The 17383-nt window shown below is 34.0% G+C and overlaps 1 protein-coding gene across 2 annotated transcripts; it reads left to right on the top strand.

Annotated features, from left to right (window-relative positions):
* Positions 1-2986: 2986 nt before the first annotated feature.
* On the top strand, positions 2987-14204 carry LOC147911673 (RNA-binding motif protein, X chromosome-like). Of its 2 annotated transcripts, none has more exons than XM_087427906.1 (8): positions 2987-3095; positions 3576-3682; positions 6770-6947; positions 8652-8789; positions 12046-12160; positions 13061-13186; positions 13265-13353; positions 13900-14204. In XM_087427906.1, the coding sequence occupies exons 1-8, from the start codon at positions 2987-2989 to the stop codon at positions 14202-14204; spliced, it is 1167 nt and encodes a 388-aa protein (XP_087284032.1). The 2 variants fall into 2 exon arrangements, with proteins under 2 accessions (XP_087284032.1, XP_087284031.1); XM_087427905.1 differs by having other exon boundaries at positions 13043-13186.
* The last annotated feature ends 3179 nt before the right edge of the window (positions 14205-17383 follow it).

Genomic DNA, 17383 nt, shown 5'->3' with positions numbered 1-17383 from the left:
TAATGTACTATTCAGTTATGTATAATATTAATTATTGCATTATTAGTAAAATTAACTAATAAAATTCATTTCCCCAAAAAGATATAAATTAAAAAAGGTACATTTTACCTGTTCAAACTGAAAAAAAAAATTATAATGTTGACAGAGATATGGTAAAATGGATGTCTTTCTGGTAAGAATGTGGTGAATATGGGGATATAATGTTAGATAGAATGGTTTTGATCAACAAGAAGTTAATACTAGTGCTAACAGACTGGTAACTGTCATTTTAAAACATTTAAAAACTGTCATTTTTTCTAAAATATATATAGATGTATAAAAATAGCTTTACCTTTGGTGCATGATTTCACTGTTGGGTTATTTACCTGAAGAAAAAATATTAAAAAGAGAAATTGATTGTAACAGGTATTATCAGCACTTTACTACTTTCCACAGTACATACAGAAATTCTAAATACTTCATAACTGGAGTGGTATTATAAAAATTAGTGGACATTACAGCTGGCCCCATGGCATAGCAGTTAAGTGTGCGCACTCCACTGTTGGCAGCAGGGGGTCACACCATGCACTGCTTATCAGGCCACGCTGTAGCACCGGCCTGATAAGGAGGAGGAAGATAGGCACAGATATTAGCCCAGGGCCAGTCTTCCTTAGCAAAAAGAGGAGGATTGGCATGGATGTTAGCTCACGGCTGATCTTCCTCACACACACACACACACACACACACACAAAAAGCAAAATTACTGGACGTCGGTTTCTGAAAATAAGATATAAGCAATGCAAATGGTATCTATAGCATTATTTTTTGTTTTAAATTTTAAGATACAAATTATGTATACATAAAATGTTTAGATAAATTCTAGAGAAACTCACAAAAATACGTTTCAGTTGTATTCTGTAGTCAAGTATATTTTCTAATGTTATATTTGATATTGCAAGTGAACTAACAGAAATGATAATTTTAGAGTGGAAAAGAATAATCTGTCAGCTAACAGAGTATTTTTTTCAGGAATAGACATCTATTTATTTTACCAGATAGAATTCCACTTATTAAAGACTCTGTTTACTATACGGGGATTGAGGCAGAGAAACTGTCTCATGTGTATTTGATGTTTTCTGTTAATTCTGGAAGCTTTGGTGGAAACACCACTTTTATCTACTTAACAAGGAAAGTTGAAAATTGAATTTTCAAATGTGTATATTTCAAAATACACATTTATATTTCAAAATACACAAGAACCCAAAAACTCTGGATTCCTAAATGTTTTTATTCTTCTCTACTACTTTTTTTCCTTATATTTATTATTTACTTTTCTTTCGCACATTTAAAAAAACACTAAACAACTAGACGCCCATGTAAGAGTAACTATATTGCCAATATTTGGGAGGGGCTAAATTATGAATATTTGATATTAAAAATTTAGTATTTCCTTTATCTTGATTACATTAAAGCACTAGAAAACATAAATAATTAAAATGAAGTACAGAACCTTACGGTGTAATCTCTCTAGATAGATTTTTCCCCTCGCGAGTTTTACCGCTCACCCCTCCTCCACTGTCTAAGCCTTCCTCATTCCCTACTTCCTTTGCGGCTCATCACTCGGTCACATCCGGGTTCCTTAGCCTCGTTGTATTGGTTGCGCAGTCGCTCTCCACGGTTAGTTTAGCTAGTTCGTTGCTCAGGGAAGTACGAAGGGAAGGCGTCAGGAAGACAGGAGCGAAAAAGGTAAGGAACTCAGAATTTTAAGGACAAAAGATAAATTTATACCTCAGGAGAAGAGTCCATAGCTGTGTCTTCTCCGTTGAGTCGGAAAGCAAACTTTGATTTTCTCTCAGGCTTTTTCACTAACTCTTAAGGTACAGGTAATTTATGTGTATGTATGAATATATGTGCATGCAATGTCTGGAGGACCTAGATATCAGTCTTTTTCTTTTTCTTTTAATTTTTGTTCCTCTCGGCAATGTGTTCTGAGGCAGCAATGGAAAGCCAGTGAAGTTCCCGGATTTTGCCCGTGACTGGGGTGGGGGTGGGGGTGGGGGTGGGGGTGGGCAAAAGTTCGAGGAGGTTGGGTGTAGGAGGCAATACTGGGTAGAGAACTGCACCCTGGGGGTAAGAAACCGTCTTTGATGAACTTCTGTGCCATCTTTGCTGTGTAACTTGGCTTTTCTTTGTCACGTGGCGGGTAGTCGCGCATTGTTCCTCAGACGTAATGTCGGGCCGCCATTTTGTTTCCAGTGCAGGTTTTTTTTTTTTAACGGTTCTTCGCTGTGTGATAGTTGAAAAGTATAGGCGACATAGCCTTAAAAATGAGCAAGCATACGATTGAAAACTTGCGCTTTTAGTGATTAAATGTGAAAATGGTGATTCACATGAGAGGAACTGTAAAGTTTTAACGTTTCTATATAAATTTCGTTAGTTTTAATCACTATTTGTTATAAGTAATCACAGTTTAATTTTTCTTGGTAAAAGCTTTAATTTCCTCGATATTATAGCTTAGCATTTAAAAAATTTCTGAAAGGAGAAGGTTACTAGCAAGATAGATGGGGATAGATGGGAGGAAAAGCTCAAAAGTACCGTAAGGTATGCTATGTATGTTTAGTAAGGCTTGCAGTATTAATTGATAAGATGTGTAGATTCCAGAGCACATTTTTTAATTGCTTGCTTTTAGGTAAAAAAAAAAAAAAAAAACAGTTTTTTTTCCAAGTGAAGTCTTGTGTATTGTAGCTCAAAAGAATCAACAATAGTCTTCCAGTACAATTTTTCACACGAGTTTTTATCAAATAGCTGTGAAAAAGGGAGCATTTGTTAGGCTGGTGCTCATTTTTCTTGGTGTTAGAGATTTTCTTTTTCTTTCAAGAAACAAAAGCTTGCGTAGGGAACTTCATTTGAGTTTTAAACACATTTTCTAGTAAAATTTGCTTCTTTTGGCTTATCGTTTGTTTTTTGCTGTGTATATCTGGATATATTTTTAACTGCTTACAGCAAAATGATGGAAGCAGATAGCCCTGGGAAGCTGTTCATAGGAGGCCTTAGTACCCAGACCACTGAAAAGGCTCTTGCAACACTGTTTGGGAAATATGGACACGTTATGGAAGGTAACTCTCTGAATCGGCATATATATCTGTTCAAAGTAAATGCATTCTAAATATGTACTGTTAAACAGCTAAATTAAAATACCTTTTCTCTTTTTGAAACTTATAGGGGCACTCTTTTTTTTTTAGTTTCTGTTTGATATTCGGAAAGGAATCATGAGTAAAAGGGTCTACCTAAGGGTCTCCTGCTGCTAAGGGGAAAAGAAGCAACAGTGAATACAGTGTAGAGATAGGGCATGAAATGAGATAAGATAGGCTAATTGTCGAGTTATTCATTGTTGATTTTTGGGATACTAGTAATGATATAAAATGTAAGTTTTTTTTTTTCTGTAACTTTCAGAAGTTTGTAACCGTGGTGTGTCCAAGACATCAAATTAAGTTAAGGAGGCCTGTGATAAATTATCAAAGAATTGATAATTTTGAAACTCTGAAAAGTTCAGTTTTATGTAACATGTTATATTAAAAAGTTTACATGTATTACAGTTATTTTGATGAAGGATCGGGAAACTAACAAGTCTAGAGGCTTTGCTTTTATTACGTTTGAGAGCCCTGCAGATGCTAAGAATGCTGCCAAAGATATGAATGGAAAGGTAAGAGTCTTATAATAATGTTTTAGGTCTATACTTCAATTAATAGTATTTCTAGATCTTTTTTGTTTTTCTGATTTTTTAAGGTAGCATAATGTCGTATAAGCCAAAATTTTCTAGCCATCATTTTTCTTTTTGTCACATAAATACTGGAGTATGTGGTTGGAAGGAGATTGAAATGAATATTAGCTTTAGCGATATATGTTAAACATATTTTTACCTGAAGATTCCAGTATAAATGTGAACAGGCTTTCAGCCTTGAAAGAGCTTTAAAATTTAGAAGACATCCCCACAAAGGTAATTACAGCAAACATAAGGTTAGTGTTTATAAAAAATTATTGCAATGAATGGAAATATTTATATATTATAAAAACTTAGTGAGTCTTACAGGTAGGGAATATTACTTCCCATTATTTGGGGGGAAAAGGTTTTGCAAAAAATATTTCAGCAAGGCTGTTCTTGAAGACAGAAAATAATATGAGCAAATTTAGGAAGCTGGGTATCAGAATAAGTAATTGGCCTTCCTACCCCTAACTTGGCTCATTTCTCCTTAATAGGTTTTCATCCTGAGACCAGAGTGATTTTTGTAAAATGGATGTATGATTATTTTATGAAAATGGTTGAGGGTTTATTTTGATCCAATCTTTAATATACCAATGAATAAAAGTATTTTTTCTCCCTGGATCTTGAAATCTGGTGATCATGTGTCTCCTGTATACTTTAAAGATTTTATTTATTTATTTTTTCCCCCCAAAGCCCCAGTAGATAGTTGTGTGTCATAGCTGCACATCCTTCTAGTTGCTGTATGTGGGACGCGGCCTCAGCATGGCCAGAGAAGCAGCGCGTCGGTGCGAGCCCGGGATCTGAACCCGGGTCGCCAGCAGTGGAGCGCGCTCACTTAACCACCAAGCCACGGGGCCGGCCCTCTCCTGTATACTTTAAACTTTTTAGTGATTCTGTTGAAATATGAGTTCTTTAACATTGCCTTCAAGGTCACTCCATTCTAGACTCTTGGGCTGCCTTTTTTTTTTTTTTTTGGATTATATTAATCTGTTTTATGATTCTGTTATTCTATAAGCTCTCCCTTATGTGCCATACTGTTATTTTAAACCTTGGTTTTTTCACCTGGTCAGGCATTACTCTTCCCTGTGTCAGCCTCACAAATAACAGTTTCTTCTTGAAACACTGAACTTAGGTTGCATGTTGGCGCCGAATATTTTTTTCTCCTCCCCATCTTACATTGTAATATTTTTTTATGCTTACTGTATCATACATTAAGTTCTTCATTATTAAATTATCTCCAGTGCTTTTTAAGTCCTTGCAGTGTGGAATTACGTATGTTAATTCCCTTTTTCTCTGTAGCCAGGTACATGGCAGGCACTCAGTACATACTGACTCTTTTACTTTACTTTCGTATTTTAGGGTTTGGTATTACCTAAAAGTTGAATTTGGCTCATGATTTTGTGTTGTACAGAGATAAGTTTGACTTACGAAGAATAACTGATGGTAATTTCTCTGTTTTCCTAGTTGTCAAGCACCAGACAATGTAGTTTGTACAGACATAATTTATTTCTAAATTCCTTCATTCAACAGATATTTTATTGAGTATATACTATGTGCCAGACATCGATATAGCAACTGAATAATGGCTGTGAATAAGACAAAGGTGGCTTTTGCGGTGACGCTTGTATTCTAGGGTGAAAGATAAGAAATATACGAGTAAAAAATAAATTTAGGGGCCAGCCTGGTGGCGCAAGCGGTTAAGTGCGCACGTTCCGCTGCGGCGGCCCGGGGTTCACCGGTTCGGATCCTGGGTGCGCACCGACGCACCACTTGCTGAGCCGTGCTGTGGCAGCGTCCCATATAAAGTAGAGGAAGATGGGCATGGATGTTAGTCCAGGGCCAGTCTTCCTCAGCAAAAAAAGAGGAGGATTGGCATTGGATGTTAGCTCAGGGCTGGTCCTCCTCACAAAAAAATAAATAAATAAATAAATTTATATGCACAAAAATGTTAGAAGGGAAAACAAAAGTAAGTAATTCAATTAGAGCTTGTAGGGGAAGTGGACAGTGTTTTTATGAATAAAGATGAGGGGATGCTAGCTGAATCTGGAATCTTGGGAAGGAAGCAGCTGTGCATAAATCTGTGGAAAATATTTTGCATTCAGAAACATCAAATGAGGCCCTGAGGTGGGAACAACTGGCTGCTGAGGCTGTTTATTTTGGGCTGGGGCCCATATCTATCAGAATTTTCTGTTTTGGTAGGAACTGAGGATTTAGATTTTTTTCCAAAAATAATGTGAAACGACCAGAGTGTTTTACATAGAACAATTATTATGACTTGAATTATGTTTTCAAAAATCATTATGGCCTTTGTAAAAGATAAACTATTATGAAGTTATTGGGAGATTAAGAAATTTAAGTATTTTTGAGAAATAAGAATATAATATACTATATTAAAAAGTTATTTTTCTAGGGACACATTTAAAGCATAACAAATGAGTAAGGCAGAAAATGTTAAAGACCAAATAAGGATCCTATTTAAAGAAAGAAAAATAAAGAAAATTAATAGAACTGGAGTGAACACAGACCTGCAATCATTGAGAAATTTTCTTTCTTTTAATAGAACAAATAACTAAAAAATAATATAGAATAGTGAATAATCATTTTGAATAAATAACTGAAAGTTTTATTTTCTAAAGGGCACACATGCTTTTAGATATTCTTGGGACACTAGAAAGTTAAATGGTGGAAATACAAAAATAATGTCATGTGTTATAGAAAATAAATGTGTATATTGGATCATATGTGAGAGGTGTTAATCTGTTTAATACTAAAGGACATTTCAATAGTTTTAATATAGCCAACATGTATACTTTTGCATTGGATGACTTAATGGAAGGCAGTTACTAATTAAATGTCTCTTATATTTGGCATGGTGAAGGACACAGTCGTTTCAGAAGAAAATACTGACTTTGGAGGGAAAAAACTTGTTGATCTTTAACTTGATTTTAGTGTCAGTAATACGTAGGTTTGTAAGATTTGTTCAAGTTACATTTTATGTAATGTTAATATTACACTTATTCTTTTTAGTCTTTGGATGGAAAAGCAATTAAAGTTGAGCAAGCCAACAAACCATCTTTTGAAAGGGGTGGTAGACGGAGACCACCACCTCCTTCAGAAAACGGGAGCCATACAAGAAGTCTGAAATGTGGAAGAGCAGGAAGTGGGGGAGAAAGAGGGCGGCGTCCTTCACGTGAAGGACACTCTGGTAATGTATTAACATATAAAGATGCAACCAGGGGACTGAAAAACAGTAAGTTTGAATGTATGGAAATATCTACATTTTTATTTACATGTTTTATGAGCAAAGTGAACTCAAAGATATGTTAGATGAAGAATTAACATTATTGGTAATCAGAATTGTTTCTGAGAGCTAAAGAATTATTATAGTTACGAAAATGTTTGAAATAATGTGCAAAAAAGCCTTAATCACCTTACAGTGAAATGGCATAAATTTCAAACTAAATTCAGTCTGTTTACCATTATTACTAATTGCCTCTATTCATTTAAACAGTTTTCCACAGAACTCACTTATATTGATTACATATTGGAATTTCCCATTTTGGGGCCAAGAACTTCATATGAGTTTGTCAGTGATTCATACATTATAAACTTGATGAAAATAGATTTGTTCTTTATTCTGAGAGTAACCTTATTGCATCATAAAAATATTAGGGAATTTTGAAAACTACACAACAGGAAATAAAAGTCACTCAGAATACTTCTAATTCAAGGATAAATAGTATTCATTTTCCGTTTACGTGTGTGCAGACATTTATGCAAATCCATCATCATATTGGTATGAGGGTTTTCTTCCTGGGTCTGTTGTAATGAAATTTGCTTTTGGAGGAATACCTAAGGGAAATATCTAGAGCTTTCTTTAGATCTTCAAAGATGTCTCTGACTCAGGAAAACATAAAAAACCACTGCTTCTCAAATATGTATGTATCTTTCTTGGTTGTGTGTGTTGGAGGAGCATTAGTCATTGAAAGTAGTATTTATGAATTATTTTCAGAGAACTCTTTTTTTAACTCTCTGTGAAAGGGAGTCAGTTTTCATTTCAAAAACATGCTTATATCAAACTTTATTTCATCTAATAACCAATCTTCAAAAATCAAACATTAACCTTCTGTTTTTGTTAATCAGACGTGTGATTTTTAGAAAATATTTCCTAAAGTAGAATTGCAAGGGTTACCCCACTTTAAGGTTCGTAGTTTTGTTTTGCTTTTCACTAAATTGAGCTTGAGAAAGTTTGGCAATTTAAATTTTGTGTGTTATAAGAATATTCACTTTTTTCTTAGCTATAACAATACTAGGGAATTGGAGTATCTCTGAAGATTTTTATAGTTAGAAAGTTAAAAACATGATTTTTAATTATTTATTATGTATTTCTTAAATACTATTAAAATTGAGCAGAGCAGAGCCTTTTCATTGACAATTAATACTATTTTGTAAGTGAATTGTAAGGATTGTATATTAACTTAGACAATGCATTTTTATGATACGTTTCCGCCTTGTTTTTTTACTACTTTGATTTATGCCTATAATGTTATGTTTTAAAAAGCTTTCTTGACACAGCCTTACATAAACATCATTTACCGTTTTACTACCAGTGTGTTTAAAAGTTTATTTTTACGTTTAATTTATCCAGATTTTTCTCTACTCCCTCCATTCTCAAATCTGTCTTTTTCACATGGATATAAAATAACTTCTTGAGTTTTTCCCTAGGTTTTCCAAACTGAGTTTTACGAGAAGTCTTTGAATTGTACTTATACGCAATTTTATCAATTTAGACAAATATGAATGCCTAAGACCATAGTACTATTTAGTAAGGATTTATAAACAATAAATGAGACTTGATTATTTAAAAAATTTTGATTCTGCTTACCTAAAAAGATTTTATTTAACACAGATGATGGTGGATATGCTCTTAACTTGAGTTCTGCCAGGGTACGCTTTCCAGTTAAAAGAGGTCCATCTTCAAGAAGTGGAGGTCCTCAACCTAAAAGATCTGCTCCAGGGCAAAGCAGTAGTGGGATGGGAGGAAGAGGTAAATGCTATATAATGCAAACATAATTGTTTCTTAATGAATGAAAGTGAAAGTGAGCTATTTTAAACTGAATGCTTAATTTAAGTTCAGGAAGCAAAATGAAGAGTGAGAAGTATAGCAGCATATTTACTGACACTAGCTTATTTATTGATTCACGGTTAGGAAATAATTCTTCAGCTTCTAATTATAGTTACAGTTGGGTGATTAACACCACAAATGCGGAAAACGTTCCTAAGTTTATGTTTGTTGCAGAATTCCTCTTAATTTCTCCTCAAGTGCCTCCTAACATTCTTTGAGAGGTAGGCTTCTTTTTCACACGGTTTCAAGATCAAGATTTTTATGAAAACTATAATGTCCTGTGAGAAAATATTCTTCTCTGTGGCATAGTAGGGCTATGTATTTTGACCACCTGTTTTCTATTTAATTTATTGTAAACAGTAATTGAAACTTGCTGTACTAATTATTTGTCCTTTCTTAGTTTGGATGGTGATGACACTTTGTTTTAAATACAGGTGATACAGTCTTAATCTCCACATGAGTTCTTCCAAAAGATCCTTGCTAATGGTCCCCTAATCTAAAAGTTACTGGAAGTTTGAGTTTGAAGATCATAATAATGTTTCTGTGCAAGGCATTGTTTTTGGTTATGTGAGAATACTAACAAATATGTAAATACAGTGTGCATTTCTGCTTTCAAGAATCATCTCACTGGGAAAAAAATATTTAGAATAGATAATTAAAACTTGATAGGTAGAACATAAATATTTTGTCATTTCGCTGAAAAGATATCACTGTGGGCTTAGATGGTATTTTAAAAAATGAAGACATGAAAGACGGACTTGAAGCAGTAAGGTAAGACATTTTAAGTTGGGGGAATCATGGAAGTGCATTTAGCTGTGAACTATATGAAGGAAATCAAGTAAGCATTAAGATTGATGCAGAGGCGTTTCAAACTAACAAAATGGTCATTTGAATTCTAAGTTATTGGAGAGAATTTAAACCAAGAAAGCATGAGATAAGTAGAATCAAATATAAGAAGAGAAGATAAATTTTGAGAAAGAGACATAAGATTTTATATTGAACAGAGAAAGGAACAAGAGGAAATAGAAACAACACTTAGTAAAGAAGTCTAACAATATATCTTCTAATTTAGTGAAGTCTAAGAGAACTTTAGTTTGTTCTTGGTAAATTTTTTTGCCCCTTTATTTTTCTGTGAGGAAGATCAGCCCTGAGCTAACACCCATGCCAGTCCTCCTCTCTGCTGAGGAAGACTGGCCCTGGGCTAATATTTGTGCCTATCTTCCTCCACTTTATATGGGACGCTGCCACAGTGTGGCCTGACAAGGGGTGCCTCAGTGCACGCCTGGGATCTGAACCCTGGCCGCCAGCAGCGGAGCACAAGCACTTGACTGCTATGCCACAGAGTTAGTAACTTTTTAGTATTGCTGTTTGACCCTTAATAGGGTAGAAACTGAAACTGTCACTATCAAGTTTACCTTTCATATGTAGATGATCAGTGAAGCTAAGTAATTTGGCTAACTTCAAAATAAATGAGAAATCCACACATTTCCATTAGAGGATTAACTAGCGAGCAAACTGAAATAAGTGAAAGGCTGATCTCCAGGAATTAGGAATAGAAGTAGCACATGAAGACAATATTATTTATGGGAGAAAGTTTCATATTTTGAATAAGATACAGTCCTCCTTAAATGAGCTCTTAAGTAGTGTTGCTAATATGAAGTAGAAATTGTATTGCTCTAGTTAGAAAGGCTGAGTTTGTACACTTAAATTTATAAGCATTAGGAGATAGTGAACCACTTGTTGATAAATCAGAAAATAATATGTAAAGAATTTGACGTAATAGCCCAATAAAAGAGCACTATTTGTGTGAGTGGTGTGAATTGAACATGATCAGTTCATTTCTTTAGCTGAAAAAAGATATATATGTGCTTTAGTCAGTAAACAGTTTGAAATTTTACACATTTTCTGTTATTAATATTCATAAGCAATTCATATGAAGGTAAAAGAAGTATCAAGGGGAAGGAAAATATCTTTTAGCTGGAGCAGTTTTAACCATTGTGAATGAGCTTTCACATGTACATTAATTTTTGGTTTGAGCATTGTGAGAAACACTGACCTTGAAGGAACCGTGAATATATGAAGATGTGAGGAATATTTAAGCTGTATCAGAACTGTTTACATATTATCAGAAAGAAAAAATAATTTTAAAGAAGCAGAAGCTTAGAGGAAAAGGCCATGACATAATAAGCAAGATACCTAGAAGTTTTGCACTGCCAGTAAATGGAAAATGAGGCTACTGGCTGAAAACAGGCAGAAGGACAATTAGGTTCATGCAGTGGAGAAAGTGTTTCAAAGGAGGACACAGGGAATGAAATAAGGATGTGTAAGGAAATGTAGATGTTTAAATTTGGTCTTATTAAAGTCGCTGGCTTCTATAGCCAGACAATATAGGAAACTGATAAATAATAGGATAATTGTTTAATACATTGCATTAATTTGTAAGTGCCCTTTGCTATATTAATAAGCACCAAGAGAATTCTCCACAGTTTATTAGAATATATGTATGTACAAGTAAAAGACAAGATGACATGGAGTATTCTGAGACCTAAAAAAAAATTGTTGAAAGGTTATCATAAAATACTAAGGTAAGTGAGAAACCAGATTTTGAAACTAAATTATGGTAAGTTGGCTTAATATTGTGATCTTTGGGAAGCAATCAAAGGTTTTAACCAGGATAGTAATATTACAAGATTTGAATTTTGAAAAGAATAGTTTAGTTGTAGTGGGACCATTATAATGGAGAATACATGAAGCATTAAGAGTGAAAGCATGATTAAGAGGCTTTTGGTAATATAGACAAGAGATGGATGGAGTAAGACAACAACAAATAGAGGAGAAAGCTGACAGATTAGCGATAGTAAGGAGGCAGATTTAATAATTGAATATGTGGAAGTAGCTGATAAAAGTTATTTACATTTAGCTCAAATTTTTGAGAGGTTTTACCTACTGTTGGTAATTTCAAGATTATGCAAAATGTATTTCGGGACGGGAAGATGCCAGAAGATAAAATATTCAGGAGTAATGTTTAAAAGGCAGACAAAAATGAGCATAAGTGGAATATTAGGAGTAATTTTAAAAAGTTGTTTTGGAAACAAGAAAATCAGTGTTTGAATTTTTTTTTTCCTTTGTGACATTACTTTCATTTTTGAGATACTTACATAAGCTTTTAAAATTAAAGGTCCGCTATCACGTGGGAGAGACAATTACGGGGGTCCTTCACGCAGAGAGCCAGTCTCTTCCCAGAGAGATGACTATGTGTCACCAAGAGATGATGGTTATGCTACTAAAGATAGGTAAAGGAAAACAAAAAATACGTAAAATGTTAAGTCACAGTAAATTTTTTTGTTGAGGTGAAATTCACTTGACATAAACATTTTAGAGTGAATAATTCAGTCACATCTAGTACATTCATAGTGTTATGCAACCACCACCTCTTGTCTTGTTCCAAAGCATTTCATCAGTGCAAAATAAAACCCTCTATCCATTAGGCAGTCATTCCCGTTCCCCCAATCCAAGCCACTGCCAAACACCAATCTGTCTTGTGTCTATGAATTTACCTATTTTGAGTATATCATAATAACGGAATCAAACAATATGTGATCTTTTGTGTCTGGCTTCTTTCCCTAAGCATAAATGTTATCAGGGATGGTCCATGTTGTAGCATGAATCAGTACATAACACCTTTTTATGGCTGACTGTATAGTCCATACTTCATCAATTTGTTTGGGTTATTTCCACCATAGGACTGTTGTGAATGTTCGTGTACAAGTCTTTGAGTACCTGTTTTCAATTCTTTTTGGTACATATACTTAGGAGTAAAATTTCTGGGTTATATAATAATTCTTCAAATTTTTAAGGAACCACCAATCTTTTCCATAGTTAGATTTCTACTGTTAATGTACAGGATTCCAATTTATACACATCTTCAGCAACACTTGATGTTTTCCCTTTTTTGAAATTAGAGCCACCCTAGTAGGTGTCAAGTAGCATCTCATTTTCATTTTGATTTGCATTTCCCTAGTGACTTATATTGTGCATTCTTTTTGTGTGTGTGTTGGCAGTTTGTATACTTATTTGGAGAAAAGTGTATTCAAGTCCATTGCCCATTTTAAAGTTTTTGTCTTTGTTGTCAGAGTTCCTTATGTATTCTGGATATTAGAAATCACTTTTTTTATTTTGCTGCTTTTTTTAAGTTACTCAAGCAGGGATTATCCAAGTTCCCGTGACACTAAGGGTTATGGTCCACCACCTAGAGACAGTGCGTATCGTGATTATGGCCATTCGAGTTCTCGGGATGAACATTCTTCTAGAGGATATAGGTATAAATTTTTTTTGTCTTTATCGAAGAGCTCATTGCATTTCTTAATTCTCATGTGAATTAACACTTTTAAATTTAGTGATCGTGATGGCTATGGTGGTGGTCGAGATAGAGATTATTCTGAACATCCTGGTGGAGGCTCTTACAGAGATTCATATGAGAGTTACGGTGAGCATCCAGTTATCACTTGTACATCATAGAATTAGATTTTAACACGCCAGGCTGTTGTTTACTTGAACTTTACTTCTAATTCCACAAATGGAAAACTATCTAGTATGGCCTTTGGTTAGTTTGAGTTTCTCTGAATCATTTTCTTAATACCTCACTTAAACTAGGAGGTTGCTCTTAAGGGTAAATAGCAATCTCATCTTTTCTGCTCATTAACGGAAAACTCTCTTAACTTTTAAAATAGCAAGGAGAGTATTTAACAGTATGAAGCATAGGAACAGTATAAAGGTCAGAACTTCAGCCGTTTTTCCGAAAACGTTACTGAATATTTACTTTAAAATAAATTTAAGCTAAAATGTATTACTGTTGTTTTCTTTTAAAGAAGTGTAAAATCCCTAGATGACTGCAGCATAAATTGATGCCTTCTTAGCAGAGACGGATAAAAAAACGCATCTTTTCCAAGTATTCAGTACTTTAACTAGATTCATGGTGTAATGATACCACAAAAATTTGTAACATAGTTTTTGTTGATTATTGACTTTACAGGTAGCTCCCGGGGTGCACCACCACCACGAGGACCCCCTTTGACTTACGGTGGAAGCAGTCGCTATGATGATTATAGCAGTACACGAGATGGATATGGCGGAGGTCGGGAAAGTTACTCAAGCAGCCGAAATTATACCTGTTCAAGTGGTCGTGAGCGTGGTGGCAGACAGGAACGAGGGTTTCCACCCTATGTGGATAAGGTGTACACTGCTCGTCGTGCATCGTTTAGTAGCTCAAGTTGTAGAGCTTCCAGAGGAAGTAGTGGAGGAAGGCGATCTGAAAGAGGAGGCCGAAGCAGATATTAAAAATAACACTCAGTTATGTACTAGATTTTCTTGGCAAAGAGAAAATTTAAATTCTTTTTTTTTCCTGTTATTTGAGTACTATTAAAAATGTTCATTTAGGGAGGAGAAGCGTATATTAACTTTCCCTCCATGAATTTTTGGATAAAGATGAAAAAGTGGAATTACTCAAAGTAATTTCATAGTTGTTAATGTTAATTGAAAAGTAGAAGTTATCTGTTTAAATCTAATGTCTGTATTGTTAAAATTTTCAGAGTAAAAATTTTCATGAAATGCTGTTTGCTGTCTGATTTCGCTTCTGAGTTAAACAACATAAAAGCAAATTTATTTGGAGGGTGAATTGCGCTGTTTGCCTAAAATTTTCCATTGTGTCTTTGAATGTAAATTTACACAAAATTAAGCAATATCTTCCTTCTCCATTGAAAGCTTGCTGGTTTTCCAGTTAGGCAGGCTAAACAAATTACATGTTGCTCTTTGAAAACTTAAAGGTATAAAAGGTTTGAGAAGTCTCCAAAAAGGCTGGAAAACAATGTTTGCCTCTTTACTGTGAAATTTATTGCTTTCATTCTTTTGAAGGAATAAGTTGAAAGAAAAATTAGATATGGGATGATAAAAGTTTATGAAATCTAAAATTGTGTCCATTTTCTTATCCAGATTAAAGCATCACATGACCAAAGTGGATATAATGGTAATGGAACCAGTTTTTCCACTTAAATCAAAATGGAACCAGTGAAGTTGCTTGAGTGCATATCTTAATGAGGTGAAAGTAGGAGCTCTTAGATAAAAAAGATCAGAAAATAAGTGTTTTATCTTAGAAATTACTTGAATTAACTTTATCTTGGAATATTTGACAATTAGAGTAATTTCAGAGGGTTTAATAGTATGCTCTTGCAAATATGGAGTTTATCTAGAAGGGTTAGAGCTTTTGTCAGTAAATTTAGGTGAAGATCATGAATAAGATAGCTCTTAAAAAGATTTCTTTTTGGAAACTTCAGTCCATGAAAGCTTGAACAAGTGTGTCAAATGGAGTTTGTAAAATTAGTACAGAATTTTGCGGATTCTATTAATAGTATCTTTTTAAAGGAACAATAAAAGTCAAGGGAAAATTGGAATATCAAAGGTTTAAAAAATTTAAAATCTGGCATATCATGTTGAAGCATCAAATGATTAAAAAGGGAAAGATGAAAAAGCAAATCAAGTTTTGGACCTAAATCAAAATTGAACCAATTAACTTTTCATGAGTACATGTTTTTAAAATTTTTGGAATACATTCGTTTTATTCATTTTCCACAGTCGAGATAGAGGACCATGCAATGTCTAAGCAGTAGCAGTAACTGACTGATTTTTTCTTTTTTGAATCCTCTTTAGGCTCATCTTTCCTAGGCTACTAAGAGAATAGAAAAAACTCTTCTCTGCCTCTGTGAAGGAGAAATTTTTGTACCACGTTGTATACTTGACAGAACATTATGTACCTATGTGACAGTCGTAATCTACCCCATAAAATAATTCACGGGAGGAAAAGTAGTTAATACAGTAAATTCCTGTTTATTTTGGAATTCACTTGTTTACTGGATGTACATCTTAATGAAATCACAAAGCTCCAGATGTTGAAGAGATTGTGATTCTTAAAAATACGGACTAATCTGAAAGGAGGAAGTATTACTTTTCATGAGTAAATATCAGTGAAGATCCTCATTGGGAGCAATTGAAAAATTAGTTAATTGAGGAACTTAAACCACAAATAAGATGAAAGTATTTGTTTCAAAGGAGCCCTTGCCGGCTTGATGTTTAGGTGAATTCTTTAAATCTTATGAAGACATGTTTTCCTTCACTGATGCTGTAGGATTGTGAGGGTTGAAAGAGAAGAAAATAAACTTCGTAGTAGTGTGTGTATTAATAGGAGCACAGGAAATAGCATTTGTGATACCCTGACCCTGGGAACTTTCAACTCCAGCAAAAAGGTTCCTTGACAAGATACTCTGTCATTATAATGAGGGGATAAAGAGAGTAATAACCTAGAAGGTAAAATTTTTCCTCACTGTTTGAGCAAGTCAGGGTAAATGCTGAAAATCATAATCAGAGCTAAAGGCTTATCTCCTTCAAGTTTTCATAGGAACATAATAGTTGAATTTGTCTATAGTCCAGAGAATGAAAATTAAATGCTAACTAGAATTTTATTTGAATTTGAGTGCTATTAATGTATTTTTTTATTTTTAAAGTTTTCTCTCTATATTTTTTACATATGAGAATAATAGGAGCTATATTATTTTGGCATCAGTAGTGTAGGTTACGTTAGTTGGCTTATTTTGAAAAATGGCAGTTAATTTAGAAACGAGATTCCTCATTGAAAAAACATGATGCAAGAATTAAATTGCATCTTTCTGTTGCCTCTAGTCATTCAAACTGGTTTGTGATCCTAAGGCCTATCAAGTTGCATTCAGAAACTACATTGAAAAGGCTACATTAGGAAGGCTACTGAAATAGCCTAATGCAAGACTACTCTTCTATTCATTGATTGAAGAGTCAGTATGCCAGGGTCTGTTCTAAGTGCTAAACATAACAGCGGTGAATAAGAGATCCCCTTACCTTATGATGTGTATCTTCTAGTGGAGCCTAGAGTCATCATACTAGGTATATAAAAGGACATAATTTACATATTCCTTAGTGTTCAGATACTTTGATGTTGGAATTACCTAAATTGATATAACCAGAGATAAAACAGACCACGTTCTTGAAAATCTCTGCTTAAAGGGATTGTCTCTTCATACTTTTATTGGTTATTTTGCGTTTTTATTTGATAGTTTTCTGTTTTTGTAAGTGTTGGAGATAACCTTTCTCATTTGTGGTTTGTCTATTAATCACCTTTTGTGTCGTGTCAAAATTTTTAGGCGAGTTTATGTCACTTTTAAGTATTTTTCTATCTTAAAAAGTTATAAATTTTTCTAAAGGTTTTAAAGTTCAGCTTTTTTAATACCTAGAACTATAATTTCATGGCTTTTTTTCTTAATATGATATATGGTAGGGATACAGTTATTTTCATTTATTGGTCAGAGGCCATTCTTTCCTACTGATTTGCGAAACCATGCAAGTTAATCTATCAAATCCGTAAATATACATATCTTTGTCTAGGCTACCTATTGTATTCATTCTATTTCTGTTCTTTAACATTTTTTTCCCTATAT

The sequence above is a fragment of the Ceratotherium simum genome, chromosome Y (assembly GCF_057802395.1).
Source record: "Ceratotherium simum simum isolate JZ-2026a chromosome Y, ASM5780239v1, whole genome shotgun sequence".
Classification (NCBI taxonomy): Eukaryota; Metazoa; Chordata; class Mammalia; order Perissodactyla; family Rhinocerotidae; genus Ceratotherium; species Ceratotherium simum.
Note: the sequence above shows the minus strand (reverse complement) of the source record. Positions and strands in the feature narration are given on the sequence as shown.